The sequence below is a fragment of the Neovison vison genome, chromosome 6 (genome assembly GCF_020171115.1).
Source record: "Neovison vison isolate M4711 chromosome 6, ASM_NN_V1, whole genome shotgun sequence".
Lineage (NCBI taxonomy): Eukaryota > Metazoa > Chordata > Mammalia > Carnivora > Mustelidae > Neogale > Neogale vison.
Window position 1 is genome coordinate 95,774,807 of NC_058096.1, and position 21,090 is coordinate 95,795,896.

The 21,090-nt window shown below is 41.3% G+C and overlaps 1 protein-coding gene across 7 annotated transcripts in view; it reads right to left on the reverse strand.

Annotated features, from left to right (window-relative positions):
* Positions 1 to 21,090, reverse strand: part of PLD1 (phospholipase D1) — a 198,189-nt gene that overhangs the window by 96,397 nt on the left and 80,702 nt on the right. For all 7 annotated transcript variants that reach the window (XM_044251797.1, XM_044251795.1, XM_044251796.1 and 4 more), the window contains 5 exons: positions 17,465 to 17,610; positions 17,138 to 17,243; positions 15,831 to 15,896; positions 7,427 to 7,485; positions 6,094 to 6,186 (listed from right to left, as the gene is read on the reverse strand). In XM_044251797.1, coding sequence (XP_044107732.1) covers positions 6,094 to 6,186; positions 7,427 to 7,485; positions 15,831 to 15,896; positions 17,138 to 17,243; positions 17,465 to 17,610 — 470 coding nt within the window. The remainder of the gene's footprint in view (positions 1 to 6,093; positions 6,187 to 7,426; positions 7,486 to 15,830; positions 15,897 to 17,137; positions 17,244 to 17,464; positions 17,611 to 21,090) is intronic.

Consider the following 21,090-nt stretch of genomic DNA (forward strand, 5'->3'; position numbering starts at 1 on the left):
AAATCTACGTTGGGCTTCACCTAGGTTCATTTCATTCATCTGTTTCTTAAAATACAGCCTGGCTCCTTCCCAATAAAGGGAATGGGATGGAGTTAGGATGACTCATAGTGAAGAACATACATATGACATGTTAACAAAAGGAAAAACATTGAAGTCCCAGAAAGTCAATACCTATCCACAACATTAACATAAATGTGGTGACGGTATGCCAACCTGTGCCTGAGCCTCCTGGTTTTTCTTACCCAGTGAATAAATTAAAGAAATAAAAGGTGTCTCCCTCAAAAATTAAATTCCAAAGGAAGCTTCTCATTTGGGACCCAACAGCAGTATAACGGATACCATTCTCAGTAACTGTCTGCAAAGGCAGGAATTCTACTTTTTGTAAGCATTCTCCTAACATGGCTCAATGTCAGTGTTATAAACAAGGACTCAGTGATATAAACAAGGACTCAGTGGTTTGGAAGGCCTGAGTTGTGAGTGCAGATATGCAGGCTGCCTATCGACTAACCTCAGTTCAAGATAAAAGAGAGCGGGGTGAATCATGTATCTGTCTAAAGCTCCTTCTTTAGCCCCAGTCCCTTCTCCCATCTGCATCTGCGGTAGAAGTTAGCGGGCACGAGGCATGGCCCAGGCCCAGAGAACCGCCGTGCCGTCCTGCTGACTGAGAAGGAGCCAGAGGCTTTGAAAACTACAGCTGCCGGGCCTGCTGGTCAGAGAAGAAAGTCAAACACAGCAGCCTGGTGAACCTGTGTGCCTGGAAGTAAAACACCCCTAAACGGCAGCAATGCGAGCTCTCACCAGAGTGCCACAAGGGGGTCCACAGTGCAGGATGATGGTGGGGTGACCCCTACCCAGGGGTACCAGCTCCCATGATTGGCATTACAAAACAAACCTCAGAAAAGCTTCTGAGAGCAGAGGCTGGTGGCACAGTCACCAGGACAAAGGCTGCAAAACATGGCATTAGGGACAGGCCACAAGTACCATTGAGCAGCCAAGTCCTATACCAGGACATTTGGTACATAACATCCTGCAGAAATGGTATTTTTCTCTAATTGGCACAGAGGATCTGTACAGGCTCTCAGCAACCTTGTTCAGCAATGGCAAGGAGAGGTCTGGGTGTACTATGGGGCGAGAGCATGGTGAACACTGGCGCTGCCATCCATGGGGTCTCCTATGTACATTCTGCCTCTGCCCCTCCAAGATGAGGCAGCCTGCAAATACAGAAGAGTTTACCAGTAACAGCTGGATTTTTTTTTTTTTTTAAAAGGTTCCATGCCCAGTGTGTTGTCCAACATGGGGCTTGAATTCACGACACTGAGGTCAAGACCTGAGCTGAGATCAAGGGTTGGACGTTTAACCGACCAAGCCACCCAGGCGCTCAGGTGTCAGCGGGATTTTTAAAGCTGAATGTCAAAGATAACAATTTTTGTTTTCATGAATTCCTTTTTTTTTTAAAAGATTATTTATTTATTTATTTGACAGACAGAGATCACAAGTAGGCAGAGAGGCAGGCAGAGAAAGAGAAAGAGAAGCAGGCTTCATGCTGAGCAGAGAGCCGGACGCGGGGCTCGATCCCAGGACTCTGGGATCACGACCTGAGCAGAGGGCAGAGGCTTACCCCACTGAGCCACCCACATGCCCCTCGTGAATTCTTTTTAATAGTCATTAAACATCAGGGTAAATTGACTCCTGGCCTTTATATAAAGCTCTTAATTACATCATTCATTAAAATTCTTCTGATTTCTTTCCTTTCTCTGCATCAACAAAGGAATTGGTCAAGTTGTCCTCTGGAAGTCGGCACCAGCTACCCAGGGAGTAAGCACCTACCTACCCATCATCCTCCCTGAGCTCCGATTCCAGCTCAGCCACCTGACTGTGTGACTTGGGTGACTGAGCAGAAGGTCTCTACCCATGAAATGAGGGGAACAGCGATGCCCAGCTCATCTGTGTTTGTGTGAAATAACAGAGGTGACTCACGTATGTTGCTCAGCACCGCGCCTCACTCTGACAACGAGGCACTTTACAAACGTTCGTGCTCTCAAGGAGGTGAGATCATAGTCCCTTCGAACAAGATGCCTCCTGCGTGGGCCACTCCTTGCTATGGCACTAAAATGTGGACAAACCACCAGAGCCAGCCTTCTCAGCCTCCTCCCGTTGTCTCCCACCACTGACGTCTGGCTGTGCCTCAGATTTGCCAAGGTCGTTCTTTGAACCTCTACATTTGCTATTCCTCTACCCAGAAATATTTCTTCTGGATCCTCCCAAGGGCAGTCCTTTCCTGCTCATCAGCTCTCCGCTGATACTCTCCTCCCCAGGGAGGCCTTCCCGGGCTACTCAAGGGTAAAAAGCTGGCCCAGCCCCCAACCCACCTTCCATCCTGTTTGGCTCCTCAGGACACATCCCTGGGATTATTTCCTTATTCACTGTCTGTAGAATTCTTGATATAGCTCAAAGTTTGCAGAAATAAATGCTACATTTATTTTTTAAAATTTATACGTCTCCTTCTTCTCAGACATCATTTGAGATAAGAAACACATCGTTTAATCCACCACCCAATGCCAAGAAGTTGCTCAACAGATAGGCTGTTCAAGCAGATGTTTTAAATTGTGGAAAGAAATGTCTGCCATGTTTGTCTTTTCTTCTTTTTTTTTTTTTTCTTTAACTTGTCCCTGAGACAAAGTCATTATGAGACTTGATTAAAAGTTTAATTTGCTTTATCCAGATTTGTTAAGGTAGCATAAATAAGAAAGTGAATCAGAATGCTTTTTATGGGCATAAAAATAAAAGAGTTATGAATGTGTCATCCTTAAAAGCAACTCCTGTTGAGATACTAATAGTTTCTACTGTGAGAAAATTTCCAAACTAATTTTGTCAGCTCTATCTTATCATTTTATTTGGTACTGACACCTTATAACCCACAAATGTAACTCAGGAGATCCTTATTAATGGGGAACCAAGGCTTCAATCTTTGTGGAAAGATTTATACAATTTAAAATGATGACACATTTCATTCCAGGGAAGATCATATCTCTTTAGGCTGTCCTGGTTGAAGCCTGATTTAATCCCAAGTTTAAGATGTGAGGGAGCTAGGTCCTTTTATATAACAAAGTCTGGCCCCCATCTTTTCTGGCTGCCCCTTCTCAGGGAGGTTGTAACTCCAACAGCAGCTTCCTGACACTGGGAGCTAAAGTCACCCACCCCACCCCCAACCCCGATCCTCGAGTCCCTCACCACCCCATGCCTTCTGGTCACTACTGCATGGACACCATCCCCAGTGCTCGTCAGCTTCATCACTGCCTTCCTTTCTCCTCCAGTAAAGCTCTGTGAGGGCAGGGATTTTGCCTGATTTTTACAGGAGCTAGGACAAAACGGGCTACTCAATAAATGACTGCATGGACCAGACCAAGGCTTCCATGTCTTGAGTTGAGGTCTCTGGTTGGTTGGCCCACAAGTCTACTCTGAGACGAGGTGGTAAGTCAAAGTCATTTTAAAAGGGCGTATTAGGGAGTTATTAGGAGCCAAGGCAGGGAAGGAGAAGGAGGAGCAGGAAAGGAGCCGTCAAGGATGTGTTGTGGTTGTATGTCCTTTATTGTGGGCAGTTGGGCTGCAAACCCTTCAGCGGCCTCTACAGACAGTGCAGAGCTTATAGCAGAATCACCCATCAGAGGGCTGGTCAGACTCCTGCTGGCTCCTGGCTAAGGGCTGCTCCTGGAGACCGTGAATGCTTCCGGTCTGCTCAGCATGCACACAAGCAGACCCGCACTGCCCAGTGTCTGCAGTCAAAGGCTTGCAAGGGCTTGCCTTTGGAGCCCTCGGGACTGGCCCCCAGCAGCTAGCTGCCTTAGCCGAAGCCGACTGGGGGCATATGGGGGTGTAGGGGGGGCTACTCAGGAGGAATCTGCACCAGGGCCCTTCTGTGTGTTTATGTAAATTATAGAAGTTTATTTGAAAACACACATTTTATAGTATACTACTTCCTTTTTTGTTTTAGTAAAACAGTTTTACTGGAACACAGAAATTTTCAATTTTCTCTAATCTCTTGATCTCCTCCCTGTAATTTCTGCCATCCCTTCAAAACTGAGATAATGAGAGCATTACTTAATGGTGTTTGTTTTGTTTTGTTTTGTTTTTTTGCTGGTAGTGTACCTTAACTATGTTTAAAGGTAAATCTTAGTTCAGGGTTTATGTATTTTTAATATACACTTAGCTCAATTTCATATGTACACGAACTCACAGAACTTTTTCAAGGCTGGGGAAATAATGTATACATCTCAATATTTCTCCAAAATTCCAGTAAGATATTATTATTAACAAACAACTATTGTCTATTACATTCAAAACATTGTGATAAGTGCTTTGAGGACACAAATAAGAATCAGATGAGAATACTGACCCACAGGAGTCTTTGGTTGTGTAGGATATTGGATATGAATTAAAGTTCTCTGTCTATATCACATAGCACATTATACATCCTCACAAATGTAAGTCTAAAATTATCATCCTTGAAGTCTGACAAATTTTTTTTATTTTTTAAGTGTACAGTTCAGTGGTTTTTAGTATATTTGTAAAGCTGTGTACATTACCACTGATATCTAATTTCAGAATACTGTCACCACCCAAAAGAAACCCCATTTCTGTTAGCAGTCATTTCCCATTCTCCTCTCCTCCCAACCCCTCAAGACCACTCATCTACTCTGTCTCTAAAGATGTGTCTATTCTGGACATTCCATATGAATGGAATCATATAATATGTGGCCTTTTGTGTCTGGCTTTTTCACTTAGCATAACACTTTTGAGATTCAGTCAGGACATAGCATGAATTAGCACTTTATTGGGTGGCGCAGTTGGTTAAACGACTGCCTCCGGCTCAGGGCGTGATCCTGGAGTCCCGGGATCGAGTCCCACATCAGGCTCCCAGCTCCATGGGGAGTCTGCTTCTCCCTCTGACCTTCTCCTCGCTCATTCTCTCTCTCACTGTCTCTCTCTCTCAAATAAATAAAATAAAATCTTTAAAAAAAAAAATAAAAAAAAATAAAAAAAATAAAAAATTCTAAACAATTTATTCACATCCTGTAAAACTCACCCTTTAAAAGTATATAGTTCAGGGGTTTATAATATATTCAAAAAGTTATACCACCATATATCTTCATCAACCCAGAAAGAACCCCCATCTCCCTTCATCTTCATTCTTTTTTATGGCTAAATAATATTCCACTGTATGGATACCCCCACCCCTCTGTTTAACCATTCATCGGGTGACAGACATTGGGTGGCTCTTATCTTTTGGCTATTCTGAATAACGCTGCTATGAAGATTCTTCTACGAGTTTTGATACATGCACATTTTTTCAATTCTTTTGGGTAAATACCTTGAGTTACCATAACCCCCGGTAATCCCACTTCCTATGTTTAACATTTTGCGAAAGTGCTGCAGTTTCCTAGAGTGCCTGCACCATCTCCTATTTCTACCAGCAATGTAGTAGTGTTCCAACTTCTCTACATCCTTGTCAACTTGGTACTGTGTATCTTTCATGATAGCCATCCTGGTGGGTGTGAAGTTGGACCCCACTATGGTTTTGAGTTGCAGTCCCCTTACGACTAGTGAGGTTGAGCTATCTACTTGTCCTTACTGGCCATTTGTATATGTTCTTTGGCTGACCCATGAGTTCTATTGCCAACCAGGTTTTTACATATATAATAAAAGTTTGCACACTCTGCCTACAAGTCCAGGTTTGAGTTAGAATGTTGACATGGATGCCGAGATCTGGAACTTAAGGTAATTTAGAGGTGCCTGGATGACTCAGTGGGTTGAGCCTCTGCCTTCGGCTTGGGTCGTCATTTCAGGGTCCTGGGATCGAGGCCTGCATCGGGCGCTCTGCTCAGCGGGGAGCCTGCTTTCCCCCTCTCTCTCTGCCTGCCTCTCTGCCTACCTGTGAGCTCTGTCAAATAAATAAAATCTTTCAAAAAAAATTTAAAACATGCTCTGTTGTGACTTTCAAAGGATATAGAACTGATTTGTAATTGAAAACCAGTCTGTGAAAATTCCCCAAATATCCAGTTCGTAAAACAAACCCACAGAACGACCAAGACCTACCTTTTGGACCAGCGGTAGCAGGCTCTTCCTTGACCACAGCAATTCAAGCCTGGTATTCTGTGTCCCCCGGATCTTTTCATTATCATACCTTCTCTGAAAGAGACACCAAGTTAACCCAGGGTCTTTGGATTTCCAACTCGCACTTGGCTGATACAGCCTCACGACTTGGGACTAAATAAACTGTTTCATTCTCACATCACATTCTCTCCTTCCTTCTTCACCGGCACATTTAGGTGGATCCTCTAGCAGCTGATCCCTAAAAGCATCTGGTCGGAGTGGAGGCAGCTAAAGTCTCTTGCACATACTGCAGGACTTTAAGCATCCTAGCTTCTGGTTCCCTGTCCTGAGTGTACCCTGCAGTCATTGGGACAATCTGAAAAAGACCCCGCACGTTGCCAGAAGCCCGCACAGGGACGGTTTACCTGCTGTTGAGACCACTGGGGGTGCTCGCTCACCAGTTCCCAAATATTCCCCGTCCTTCTACCTACAGTTCTAGGACCAACCCATACCAAAGGAATAGAGCACAGCTCTTAGAGCTTTGGAAAGAGAAATGTCTTGATTTTGAAAAGTAGGACAAGACATAACAATACTAATGGCCTAACAAAAGGAAAAAATGAAAACCACTACGAACAAGGCTCTTAGCCCTTAAGAAGCTAAGCGCTCAAGCGCTCACTTTATGAAGGAAAATAATCATTAAGTAATTGTCAATCTCGTTACTTAGCATAAATTTTACACAGCAGCATTTTTAATCATGAAAATGAGTGATAAACAGCTAACTTTTATAAGTTATTAAAAAGAAGGGATTCGGTATATTTGATTTTTTAAAACTGAGCTATAGCTGATATACATTATACCAGTTTCAGTGTATAAGACATTGATGTGATATTTGTATATACTGCAAAAATGATCACCTCAATACATCTAATGAACATCCATCACTGTACACAGTTATAACTTTTTTTTCTTGTGACGAGAACTTTCAAGATCTCTTCTCCTAGCAACTTTCAAACATGCAACACAGTACGTTTATTTCTAATGCTTTCCCCCACATAACATATTTGCTACCTATATGAAACACTCCTAATGTTGGGCCAGACGCAACTGTATGTGCTAGAAGCACAAAAGAAAGGGGATGGGGCAGCTGCTACCGGTGTTCAATACAGCAAGGTAGCACCGTGTATAAATAGATGCCCCAAGTGGCTTGGACTCTGCCAGGAAGAAAAGCAGCAGGTAGTAAAGCCAGTAAGACCTGTCCCCATGGCCTGCTGGTAAATCAAAGGGTGGTACTTATCAACTTTACCCCTTCTCTTTAACACGCAACACTGAAACTTACATGCCCTTTGGTCCCAAATCATGGATGAAAGACAGCTGGCTTATGTCAAGGAATTCTGTCTGAAAAAGAGGTAAAAAATCCATACTTTAGAAAGACAGAAAGAAAAAAGAAAAATTTATACATTTGAAAAAAAACAACAACAACATGCATTAGATACCCATATGTGTAAACACATCTGGGGGGATGCCTGGGTGGCGCAGTTGGTTGGACGACTGCCTTCGGCTCAGGGCGTGATCCTGGAGTCCCGGGATCGAGTCCCACATCGGGCTCCCAGCTCCATGGGCAGTCTGCTTCGCTCTCTGACCTTCTCCTCGCTCATGCTCTCTCTCACTGTCTCTCTCTCTCAAATAAATAAATAAAATCTTTAAAAAAAAAAAAAAAAAAACACATCTGGGGGATGACACCGAGCAACACAATGGCATAGCCCTGGAAGAACATCTATGTTCTTCTTCCTGGAAGACACAACCAAGAAAGTGATGTGTGCTCTCAAAGGTAAAGACAGAATGCTCAAAAAAGTCAACAGGAGAGATTTTTCTCCCCAAATTCTTCTGTGTTTTTGTTGCTGGGGAAGGAGGATTGTGTGGCATAGCATACACACTAACAATAGGGTTGTGTGAAGGCGGTGATGTTGGTGCCAGGTTCTGGAAGGTGGATTAGGCTTGGTACGTGGAAATGGGAGCTGAAGGGGGAGAGCGGACAGGGAAGGTGTACAAAGGTCATCAGGTATACAGTTGGGCTACAGTAAGCAAGATGAAGAGAGTAATGTAAAGTTAAATGGTAGAGTGCGTTGAAGGGAGTTTGTGGAGATCTTTGAACATCAGGAATACCAGAATATTTTAATACAAATGAAATAAAATAAGGGGTGCCTGGGTAGCTCAGTTGGTTGAGAATCCGACTCTTGATTTCATCTCAGGTCACGATCTCAGGGTTGTGAGATCAAGTCCTGGCAACAGGCTCGTGCTCAGCGGGTAGTCTGCTCAAGATTCTCTTTCTCCTTCTCCCTCTGACCCTCTCCCCATCCCACACTCTCTCTAAAGAAAGAAATAAAATAAAATAATTTTACATACGAATAATATAAAAATAACTCTATTTTTAGTGAGTAGAAAAGGAAGAGAATTTCAGGCCCACCTTTACCTTCTAAATTATGGGAAGATAAAAACTACAAATATTATAATGACAACATCAACAGCTAACATTTACTGAGTGCTTAATATCTGTTGGCCCTGTACTAATAAGCATTTTTCATACATTATCTCAGATCTCTCTTGTACAGAAGAGGACACTGAGCTTTAGAGCAGGGATAGGCAAACTTTCTCAGCAAAGAAGTCAGACATAAAAATTTTAGGCTTTGTGAATCATATACTTGTACTATTATGAAATAAAAGCAGCCACAGATAATACATAAGTGAACAAGCATGGTTGTATTCCATTAAAACTTAATTTACACATACTAAAATACAAATTTAATATAATTTTTATGTCACAAAATACTGTTCTTTTAAAAAAATTTCAAGCATTTAAGAACATAAAAACTATTCTTAGCTCATATAAAAATAGGCAGTGGGATTGATCTGGTCCATAGGCCATAATTTATCAACCCCTGGTGTAGAGAAGTTAAATAAATTGTCCAAGATAGAGGCATCTAGGCGACACCATCAGCTAAGCATCTAACTCTTGGTTTTTATTTTTTTCTCTTAAAGAATTTATTTATTTATTTGACAGAGAGAGATCACAAGTAGGCAGACAGGCAGGCAGAGAGAGAGAGAGAGAGGAAAGTAGGTTCCCTGCTGAGCAGAGAGCCCGATATGGGGCTCAATCCCAGGACCCTGGGATCATGACCTGAGCCTAAGGCAGAGGCTTTAACCCACTAAGCCACCCAGGTGCCCCTAACTCTTGGTTTTTAGCTCAGGTCTTGATCTCAGGGTTGTGATCTGCCCCCTCCACCCCCGCATGCGCTCGCTCTCTAAAATAAATCAATAAATCTTTTTAAAAAACTGTCCAAGATAACAGAATTAGCAAGGGATAGATTCAGAATTAGGTCAGACCAAACAGTTTCCTCAAAACAAAGCTGCAAAAGCAGTAAATCATTCGCCATGATTATTAGATGAAAATGTGAAATCACAAAGGGGAAGACCAATGAACATTATGTAATTCTCAGCATATGCAGGAGTTTCACCTCATGTATTACTTGAAAGAGTTAGAGTTGGACATTATTTGGCTCCCAAATTACGAAATTTTCTTAAAAGTAGCCACAGTAGGCCCGGATCTACCAGTGGTTGTATGTCATGTCAATAACAGCCTTAACAGAAAATTCAAAATCAAGAAGATCTGCTCCTGACATCAGGAAGCAGAGGGGAGACCAGATATAAAAAACACTCCCCATCAACAAAGTTCTGTGGGGAGAACCAAAACAATTACATGTCAAGTAGTTACAGAGGAAGGTGTCCAGTTTCCAAGCTGATTTGACTCCTAAGAAGAAATGGCATTTGAGCCAAGCTTGTAAATGGGATTAATAAAATAAAGCCTAACAGTTGGGGCACCTAGGTGGCTCAGTCTCTGCCTTTGGCTTGGGGCATGGTCTCGGGGTCCTGGGATTGAGCCCCGCATTGGGCTCTCTGTTCAGCAGGGAGCCTGCTTCCTGCTCTCTCTCTCTCCCTGCCTCTCTGCCTACTTGTGGTATCTCTGTCAAATAAATAAATAAAATCTTTAAAAAAAAATGAAACCTAACAATTTTCCTTTAATGTTTTATATATGTGATTGGAAATAATCTATTATTAAATTTGTAAGCAAAAAATTACCAATCTCTCACTGCTGTGAGTCACCCAATTAAGTGCTTCGAATTCTTTCTTAGATTATTTGTAAAAATTCAGACAGACTTATTTTTAATACTTTGAGGAACCTTCATACTGTTTTCCTATGACCCGGGAGTTGCACTACTGGGTATTTACCCCAAAGATACAGATGTAGTGAAAGAAGGGGCACATGCACCCTAATGTTCATAGCAACAATGTCCACAATAGTCAAACTGTGGAAGGAGCCCAGATGCCCTTCAACAGACAAAAGGATAAAGAAGATATGGTCCATATATACAATGGAGTATTATTCAGCCATCAAAAAGGATGATTACCCACCATTTGCATTGACATGGACAGAACTGGAGGAGATTGTGCTGAGTGAAATAAGTCAAGCAGAGAGTCAATTATCATATGGTCTCACTCATATGTGGAACATAGGGAATAGAGCAGAGGATCACAGGGGAAGGGAGGGAAAACTGAATGAGAAGAAATGGACAGGGAGACAAATCATGAGAGACTCTGGACTCTGGGAACCAAACTGAAGGTTACAGAAGGGAGTGGGGTGGGGAGATGGGGTGGCCAGGTAATGGGTATTAAGGAGGGAACATGTGGTGATGAGCCCTGGGTGTTATACGCAACTAATGAATCGTTAAACACTACAACTAAATACTTATGATGTACTGTATACTGGCTAACTGAACATAATAAAAAAATTAAAATTAAAACATTAAAAATTAAATTCAGAAAGACATGGGGCACCTGGGTGGCTCAGTCCATTAAGCATCTGCCTTTGGCTCAGGTTATGATCTCAGGGTCCTGGGACCAAGCCTTGTACTTGCTCAGCAGGGAGACTGTTTCTCCCTCTCCCTCTGTCCCTCCCCCACTAGTGTTTTTTGTCTCTCTCTTCCTCTCTCTCACTTACTCGCTCTCAAATAAATAAAGATAATCCTCAGAAAAAAAATCCTGAAAGACTTAAAAACCCCCAATCAAATATATCTTCACATTAAATTTTTTATAAAGATTCTATGAAGACTTTACAGTTCATTCTTGTATAAAACATTACCATAAACAGTACCATATTTTTAAAATCTCATCTGTGGAAATGCTTGTTATTAGAAGTGACACTGCAGACTCTGAACATAGAATCCAAAATGTTTTAAAACCCTAAACCATAACTTCTCATTTAATCTCTAGGGAGCAGAGAGAAAATGTCAATCCTAGTTTACACTGGAAGAAACTACTACAGAGGTATAACTAATTTATATGCAAAGCTACAGAACAGTTAAATGGAGGAACAGGAAATGAAAAGCAAAAAATCAAGGAAACCATTTATCTCATACTTGGATAGTTTCTTATTCACATGGCTCTTATCATCGAGTTGACAGCAGAAGTATTCTTTGAAATAATTCAGAAATCATAACTTCAAAATATAATAAAATTGCTAAGTGTAAAGAATTTCATCTAAATAAAAAAATATGTTAGTAATGCAGAAATTTATGTACCAATATAAAATTTAAAATTATCCTAATCACTTCAGTTCAACTAGGGAGAGACTTCAAGAAACAACTAGCCTTGTTATCGATTAAAAAAAAAAAAGAATCTCTGGCAATATGTGCTCTAATACAGATTTATCAGATTAAAAGTAAATGTGGCAAGGTCAATTTAGAGGCAAACCCAAATAACACAATGTGAAATTGAACAAAGACTGTGTGGTCCACACTTCTCAGTGCATCCTGAGTGGTAACAATCAATTCTCTATTTGCCCAGGTGAGTGAGTCTCAAGAACATGAATTTAATGATCAGTTTAGCTGGACAATATTCCACAGGCTGACTGATCTCTTGAATGTATTAATCAATATTATTTTTCCAACTTGTGAGAAGTACAAGTAATGTTAGGCAAACAGGGAATAAAGTTCCAAAGACAAGGGACGAGCAATTAGCTCAAGGGGTAACAACAAGCCCTGGAAATTACCCGGCAATCATGCATTCACGGTTCCTCTAGTTCATCTTTGTACTGGAAGGGGAGGGGATGTTCAGAGGCCACCTTGATGCCTGAGGCAGCAAAATGCCCAAGCAAGTGCCCCAGCGGGAAATTCTCAGAAGCAAGGGAGACAAAAGTGCTGGGTTGGGCAGTGCTCTTCTGGGAAGGGTAGGAGGTTGGCTCACTTACTCCAGGAAAGCTTGCCTTCCAGGTCAGACAATGAACACAGCCCCAGAGAAAAGAGAAGACGTCTCATCAGTGGAGGAAAGGGAGAGGCCGGATCCTCTCAGCTCTTAAGACTCAATCATGAGAATGACAAGACGTCCCTTACTTTGCAGGCGCAGCTGTTTAACAGCACAGCGCACAGCTTCTCCCCGTTGGCATGGAAACACCGTGGGCATCTTCATTCACCTTCACCCATTCTTCCCCTCAAACTGAATTCACTCACCGTATAAAACAAAGGAGGGGGGAACTCAGTATTGTCTGTCTGTCTGTGGAATGCTTATCTTCAGATTCCTTACTTCCCAGAGGGTGATTAGCTTGAAATCACCCTCTGGGAGGTAAGGAATCTGAGTTACCACAGTTAAATGTCAGTCAAACCGAAGTTAGCAATAGCATCCTGTCAACCTAGGATGCTTCTAGAAATGATGCATTTCATTCCCTTTCTAGATTTTAATCTTCAGCTGGAAAAAAGGTACATTTCCTGTTCCTTTTTTTCTTTTTAAGATTTTATTTATTTATTTGACAGACAGAGATCACAAGTAGGCAGAGAGGAAGGGAAGCAGAATCCCTGCTGAACAGAGAGCCTGATGCAGAGCACGATCTCAAGACCCTGAGATCATGACCTGAGCTGAAGGCAGAGGCTTCAACCCACTGAGCCACTGAGGCACCCACATTTCCTGTTCCTAATGACTCTTCCTTTAAATTCCCTGCAAGCCATGCATTTTCCAGTTACGAATTAAAATGTTCCCTTTCACTATTAGATATTTCAGTATCCCTTTTATTATTAGGCTTCAGTATTAGAGCTAGCACCAATCCAACTTAGAATATAAAAGGAATTCTGTTTGAGATTTTGTATTTTGTATGTTACAATTGAGTAAACACAGCCCTTTTTAAAAAACATATTTATGCCTTAAGCAGAGTACAAAGACATGTATCCCTATTTTACAAATGAGTAAAGAGAATGAATTACCAATAATCTCTGAGGGAATTATCTGATGTTAAATCCACTAAAACACTAAGATGACATGTTTTTCAGACCCTCAAGGAGGAAGAAGGAATTTTAAAAGTTATACTCCTGGGAAAAAAAATTCCTGATCTAAATACTAACTTAACCAATGACCGTAGGAAAATTAAAAAAAAAACAAAACTGTTCATGTTTGGTTTCATTGAAATTCTATGGAAATTAGAGATGTGATCCTATCTGACCCTTGACCTATGATCCATGATCTCTGGCCTAAAGACCCAAATTAACTTCTAATAAGCTTGTTTTACAGTTAAAAAGTATAAATTAATTATATGTGATTGTAGAAAAATTACTTTTAATATGATTTTACAGACAGGAGTTTTAATATTTCTCACAATTATCAAAGGATACACAAAGATGCCAATCTAATTTCACAAAAGCCTGTAAATCTAGTCTCTAGGCCAAATTACATTATGTGACAATTTAATAATGTTAGAAAATTAAGATAGATTGAATTGTATCTTATGTCTGAATCATTATGGAGAATTCCATTCTTAGGGTAAATAAGTAGCTATCAATAATGTGGGGTAACATATATTTGGGTCAGTTGAGACCAGGTTTTCCCTTTTAGAGGAAATGTTTAGAAGACATTCTAGAATTTCTAGACAAAATATGGCTCAACTCTGGAAAGATTTTCATGATTAGAAAATAAAATGAACACTTAAGAAAATGTCACATTTTTTAATCAACATAAGAATCCAAAATGTAGTACTATACACAGAAAGAGAAAACTAAACTTAGCAATTATTGTTCTAAAGCCAAAAGAAATAGCACCAATAAAGTCACAGGCAGGCAGAAGAGTAAAACAAATGCAAAACCATCGCATACTGGTACTGGCACACATTTAAATACTCCTCAGCATATATCTCTTCAGAGAACACAACAGGAAACAGCATTTTTAGCCATAGCAATGACCAGTTATATAATCAGAAATAACAGCAGTGACATCCTTACTCGTTATACTCTCTCAAAGATGCATGTTCCCGAGTCCTAGAAGGGAAGAAGTCTCTCCTATCCTTCTCCTCTTGAGAGCCTCTGGTTGGACCTAAGTTGCCACATATGCTAGGAAACCACATATGCTCCTTCAAGTCCACCAAATGGAACAATGCAAGTTGCCGCAGAAGGTGGGCCATGGGCTCTGCCCCAGATCATTTGTGCTTGGGAGGACTAGGGGACAGAATGGGGGCTTGTCCAGCCTCCAGATAATACCCTGGCAGGCAGCAAGATTGCAGCGAGTCACCAGAAAACGCCAAAGGGTCAAGGAGCTCTTGCTTCCTCTCCTAACACAGAAGCCTTCCTTCCTTATTTCCTTTCTTTTTTCTTTCTTTCTTTTTTTTTTTTTTTTTTAAGATTTTTTTTTTTATGTATTTGAGAGAGAGAGCAAGCACACAAGTGTGGGATGGGGAAGGAGCAGGGGGAGGGAAGAGAGGGGAAAAGACTCTCAAGCAGATTCTGCCTTGATGTGGAGCCCCATGCGGGCTCAACCTCAGGACTCTGAGCTCATGACCTGAGCAGAAACCGATAGTCAGATGATTAACTAACTGAGCCCCCCAGGTGCCCCTTCCCTCTATTTAAGTATTTAAGTAATGGCATTCTCTAAACTAGAGGACACATCTAGTAGGCCGTGACTGCCTACTCTTAATTTCTGCCCCTATACCATATATATACATTCAGCCCCCGAGCATTATAGTTTCTACACACACAGATGCAAAAATACAATAACCCAGGACATTCTCAGTTATCTGGACTTTTAGATAATTGAAGATTAACCCTTTAAAAACATGCCTTCAAGGCCTCTAAGAGGACTGACCTTACTTTGGCACCTGTGGGCCTTCCAGCTGCTTCTAAGCCTCACCACGTCTTCTCTCTTTTATTTCCCCAGAGTTTTTTCCTCCCCCTCGTTTTTCCCATGCTTCTCACTTTCACATGAAAAGACAGGCCTTTCATAAGCATCATGGGCTATCCTGAATGCCAACCAAGCAGGACGCTCTGTATAAACGTTGGGTATTCGACTCTGCTCAGCTGTTTCCTCGCTTACTACTCAAGTGTTTTTTCCTTTAGGCTTAGAAATGCTTTGGGGCATTATTCTGGAAACCCGAGGAGACAAAGACGATGATTTCTAGATAATCTAGCCTGGAGCAGAGTTTCAAGTTCGTTTAAATCTACTGTTCTAGACACAATAATTTATACATGATTTTTTAAATAGCATCACCATGAACTAAATTATTGCTGTCGAATCAATTTTGCGCTCATTAACTGTAACTTGAGGAATGCCAGAGAAGTGGATACAAGCACTTCTGTTAACAAAACGATCCAACATTCAGTTGACAACTTATGATTTTATAAACTATTTCAAAATTTAAGTCACTGAACAATACTTACTGTCGCATGGTAGTTTCTATACATGGGCATTTTTAGTAGCTTTGTCAAATAATCTTCTAGTTGTTTCTGTAACACAAATATATTCGATGAGAGATAACAGTGACAGGGATGTGATCATTATCTCATTTTACCTTCTGCAAACTTATTCAATTCTTTACCCGTATTATCACAGGAAAGGAATTTGAATAGCATTAACGAGGTATTTCCATAGTACCCCTGAACCATTTTTCAAATTTCTTCTTGCTATTTAATGTTTTACATGCTTCTGTCTTTTAAAAACTGCTGACAAGAAAACATTTATATAGCTGTATATTCTTTTAATCTTCCATAGTTACTAGCACAAGACTTGTCCATGGTAGACAGTCTAAAGGCATCTGTTGATTTTATTAAAACTCTGAATTTCCTTAATTATAACACTGAATTTACTGGTGGATATATTACTGTATTTTTCACAGCTGTTTTGGCAGGGTGGGGGCAGGGAGAGGTTAAAAAAAAGGAGAGCGAGACTTTCTAGTAAGTTATACCCTGATTTCAAATATGCTCAAATGCACGAGGGTAATGTCCATCACAGTGACTACGATGATGTGTGTGGAAGCACTAACTGTTAAAGCCACAGCTTCTCATTTTCAACTGTATTCACGTAAGTGCACACAGAAACCCCACACTGTAGAGTATCTTGGAAAATATTTGTTCTAGATCACTAAACAGATTTCATACAAGAAGACAAGTACACAAAGAAGAAATCAAATATTGCTTTCAGAACATTAAACTTTCAGATTACAGAACAGAACTGACATTTACTTGGTAACTTTCCAGCAGAAAAACTATCTCCTCCCCTGCGTGTCTCTGCATCACTGGGGCAGAGGACCGGGGCCTCTGGCTTCTGTCCTACCACTCTCTGACCTGAAGAGCTCCCCCCACAGTTTGGGAATGAGACCTCACACAGATTTAGGACAAGCTACTATAAAGCCTGGAACAAAGAGAGGGAAATATAGGTTTTTAAAAGAGTAGATCTCAAAACACTCAACAATGAGCTCAATCTTGACTCGCAGGGAGCCCTAAGAGGTTCCCGCTGGGAGGAAGCTTCTTCACAGAACACTCCTCCTCTTCAGGGAAACACACCCTCCTCAGGTCAGAATGTCTTGGGGAAGGACTGCCTAACAAGTTCCAGAGAAGCCAGCCTGGGTGAGGGTTCCCGGGGCGAGAACAGTTGCAGCTAGCCCCCCAGCCCCACCCCTCAGGAGCTGCCAGGTTTCTACAGAACTACAAAATTATACTCCAAACAGCAGAAGACTGGAAGGACTTACCCTTCTGCCAAAGAACTGCTCTTCTCTGATCATGTTTTCAGAGGAACGGGGCAAACTTGGCATCTCTCGAGGCTCTTCTTTGACGTTCTGTCTTCTAAACGTGTGCCTAAAACACCCACGCATTGCAAACCTTTATTATTCTTTCCAATATGATTCTAATATTACTCTTATAAAACCTTTCATAAAATGGTTTATTTTTAGAAAAGCCTATTTTAATAGAAAATATCCACTGACAATGGACAAGCTAACCCATAATATCGATAAAATATTCTTCCCACCCAACTTGTATACTGGAATAATTTTATATAATTATTCTGAAACAGTTACCTTCTGGTGGGAATGGGGATTCGGATAAAGGCTTTGTACTTGAGCAGCTCTCTGTGAAATTCTTGAAAGTGTTTGAATTTCCTCTTAACTTGCCACGTAAATTCCCCATGTGTTAATTCAATAGTGTAAAGATTGATACTTGGCACCTACAGTGATCAATAAAAATGATTGATATTTTAGATAATAATAAAAACTCTAAAATATCTCCATGAACTATAGCTAATTAATAAGTAACTTAAATTTGGCTTACATATTTTGGATAAGTACTTAAGCAAAATGTTTTCTAAAACAACTGATTACAGAAATAATATTCCCTTAAATGTTCACCTTATAATATACATAAAGACCAACTCTGAATCGCACCAAAGACAGACTCCACAAATCCTACTGCTCCAAAAACATAAACACACACACACACACACACACACACATGCACGCACACACACACACACACAACCCTGAAACAAGAAACCAGGTAAAGGAGACAAAGAGTGAGGACCCTAATTAGTTATCAGAAGTAATTTTGCTTGTCCAAAAGTATAAGCAGAGAACAGACAACTGGAGTGGGGTGAGAGGAAAGCTGGAGGAAATGGATTCCAGGAACACAATATGATCTTAGCCCACTTCTTGCCCTTTGCAAATGACATTAATGTCTTCTCCTCCTGCAACATATTCCAAGGTCTATCCTTGTCTACAATATCTCCCTGCCCTGAAGCACCACCAGTGACCAGCAAGGTATAGAACAATTAGAGGGAAAGAAGCCCAAGATTTTCCTACACACAAAATACTTTTCCCAATTACTTAACTAAAATGAATCTCCACTTAAAATTTTAAAAAGATTTTTTTATTAAAATGCAAAGATTGACTAGTGAATTATTTCAACCAGAAAAACTAACCGATCTGGGGGATAGTTTTGATAGAGTACAAAGTGTCAGGAAACTGAGGGATATTTCTAAAGCAGAGGAGCAGGGCGCCTGGGTGGCTCAGTCGGTGAAGTGTCTGCCTTTAGCTCAGGTCATGATCCCAGAATTCTGGGATCAAGCCCCGTGTCAGGCTCCAAGCTCAGTGGGGAGTTTCTTTCTCTCCCTCTGCACCTCCCCCTTCTCGGGCTCTCTCTCTCAAAACAATAAAATCTTAAAAAAAATAAAAATAAAAAATAAAGCAGAGGAGCAGAGGAGATCTTGAAGGAAGGCTGTGAGTTTGGAAGGCGGGGCGGGGAGTAGGGGCTTGGGTAGGGCACTGGGCACTCTGGTCCACCTGGAGGACACTGGCCTCTCCTGGGAGGTTTAGGAACCAAAGGTGTTGGGGGCGGGAGAAAGTAAGTATCTCTTTCTCCGCTAGTTGATCCAGGCTCTGGTGTCCCCAAGTCCATGGGGGATCCCCGGCCCACTATCACTCATTACTGATGTCTGGCACACTTGGCAAACTTCTAAAGCATGACCACTCTGTGTAGATGTCGTATATAAAACAGAAGCATGAGGATCAATGCAACTACATGCTCTGAAGTCTGGAATCCAACCATATCACTGGTTAATATTCAAATCTAGCATTTGCTTTGTCTCGACTTAGGATTCGGGACAGTTACAACAGCTAGAAGTTGAAAAACACCACTTCCGGGGTTCAGTACTATATGCCGCCTTTTACCTTGGCCAACCTGATAAGCATCATCCTCCATCATGTTTCACACAGAAGAATGCAGGAAAACTCAGAATGGCCAGACATGTTGCAGGCAAGTGAAAAACATTCAATTTAAGATGAACCACATAAATAAGAAAAATTACACAATTTAAGCAAGTGGCCACATTTCCTGGGATTATACTTTTCAATCCTATGAAAACTGAATACTTAGAAAATACTGCAAATGCCAAGTTTTATCCCTCACATATAGACCCCCCAGTTTCGTACTAAACTTCTTAGCAATTATGAGGCAGTATGATACCATGGAAAAAGACTAGCGCAGCCTTTCTGAAGCTTTTAAAGGTCTGAAACCCTGAGGTGCAGCCTACCAGCTGTGAAACTTCAGCCAAGTGTCTGTCAGACAACATCCCAGGAGAATTATGGGAATTCTTTAGAATTGGAGTAATTCGAAGAGTTTTCATAAAGGAATTGCTTACGAAGACATGATGGGGTAAGGAAATCCTAAAGGAAGGAAGTTCTGGGTTCTGAAGGCATCCCCACTCTTTAAAGGACAAGAGGCAAGACCAGGTACTGAACAAGAAGGAGAAAACCATATAAAGATGGCTGCCTTGGTCAAGGGACACAGCCAGCCCAAGGGGACCCCCACTTCCTATCTGGGCTCTCCACTGTCTGAGCCCTACCAGAGGACAAAAGCCAAGAGCCTGGAGGGGCAGAACACAGGGTGGAGAAGGGTGGGGCGTGGTCAAATGGAAATCTCCAGCCTGATAGGGCCCTAATAACATCTGTCTCCCTGGACTGTCATGCAAATGAAGAGAGAGGAGAGAGAAGTGCCTTGCCTTGGGCGGGTACAGAGAATGTATTTGATAATTAGAAAAAGTGTATTTTTATAAACCTGGAGTCACATGTAAACCGCAAGAATTTAGTTCACATGTCTTAGTAAACCAAACACCAAGGAGGGTACAGATAATCCTTAGGGAACTAAACCAAACTCACTCCACGAACGGGAGTACAAGCAAGGAGAAGGTCCTGGCTTGGGAACTTGAATACTTATCTTTGTGAATAACTTTAGGAGAACTCTCATGTTAATAATACATAGCATTGTACAGTGTATGCTTCTATAATACTGTAAGGGCCAAAAGCAGGCTGCTTTGGCATGAAGATCACTTTGAGTTAAAAAGCAACCAAACCCAGCAGATCCCGGAAAAGCTCTTTCTGTCCCTGACCTCAGCGGTCTAGAAAGAATTTAGCTAGAGGACCTGCTCCAGAAAGAAAGCTCACCACAGATGACTACATTATACTATGCACTAAGCAAGGTAGACAGGGAGGAACTAGCAAGGTCGGTTCGATCAAAGTCCTCCATGTCTCCTTGTTTCCGAGTGGCCCAGCAAACATTTGTTTACCAAACATTCGCTCTTCCTCATCTCCCTATGAACTGAATTCCTTCCCTTTGAAATTCCGGACCCTGACCCAATTCTCCATAGCTCAGAATAACATAAGTACCTGATTTTGCCCGTTTTTGGAATTTCCATGTCTATGTGGATTCCCCATACACATGAAATTAAATTTGATTTTCTCCTATTAATCTGTCTCACGTCAATTTGAGTCTTCATCTGGCTAGAAGGATCTTTGAAGGGGATAGAAAGTTCCTGCTCCCTAATAATATAATATACAAAATTCTTGTATAATGCTATGTATTATTATTAAATCCTCATAACAAAACTATAGTGTAGGCACCATTACACCCATTATTCACACAAGGAAATGGAGAAACAGAAAGATTAAACAGCTTACTAGAGATCACAAAGCAAAAACGGAATTAAACCATACAGCCTGGCTCTGGAGTCTGAACATTTAATACTGTGAGCATGCTTATCCCCTCCCAATCTAAAAGCTGGTAGGCAAAATAAGAAAGCAAAGGTCATCTCAGAGACATTTCTGAGCGGGTTGTGCTTAGCAGGATAGCAGGGGTACAGACTCATCTCATACAA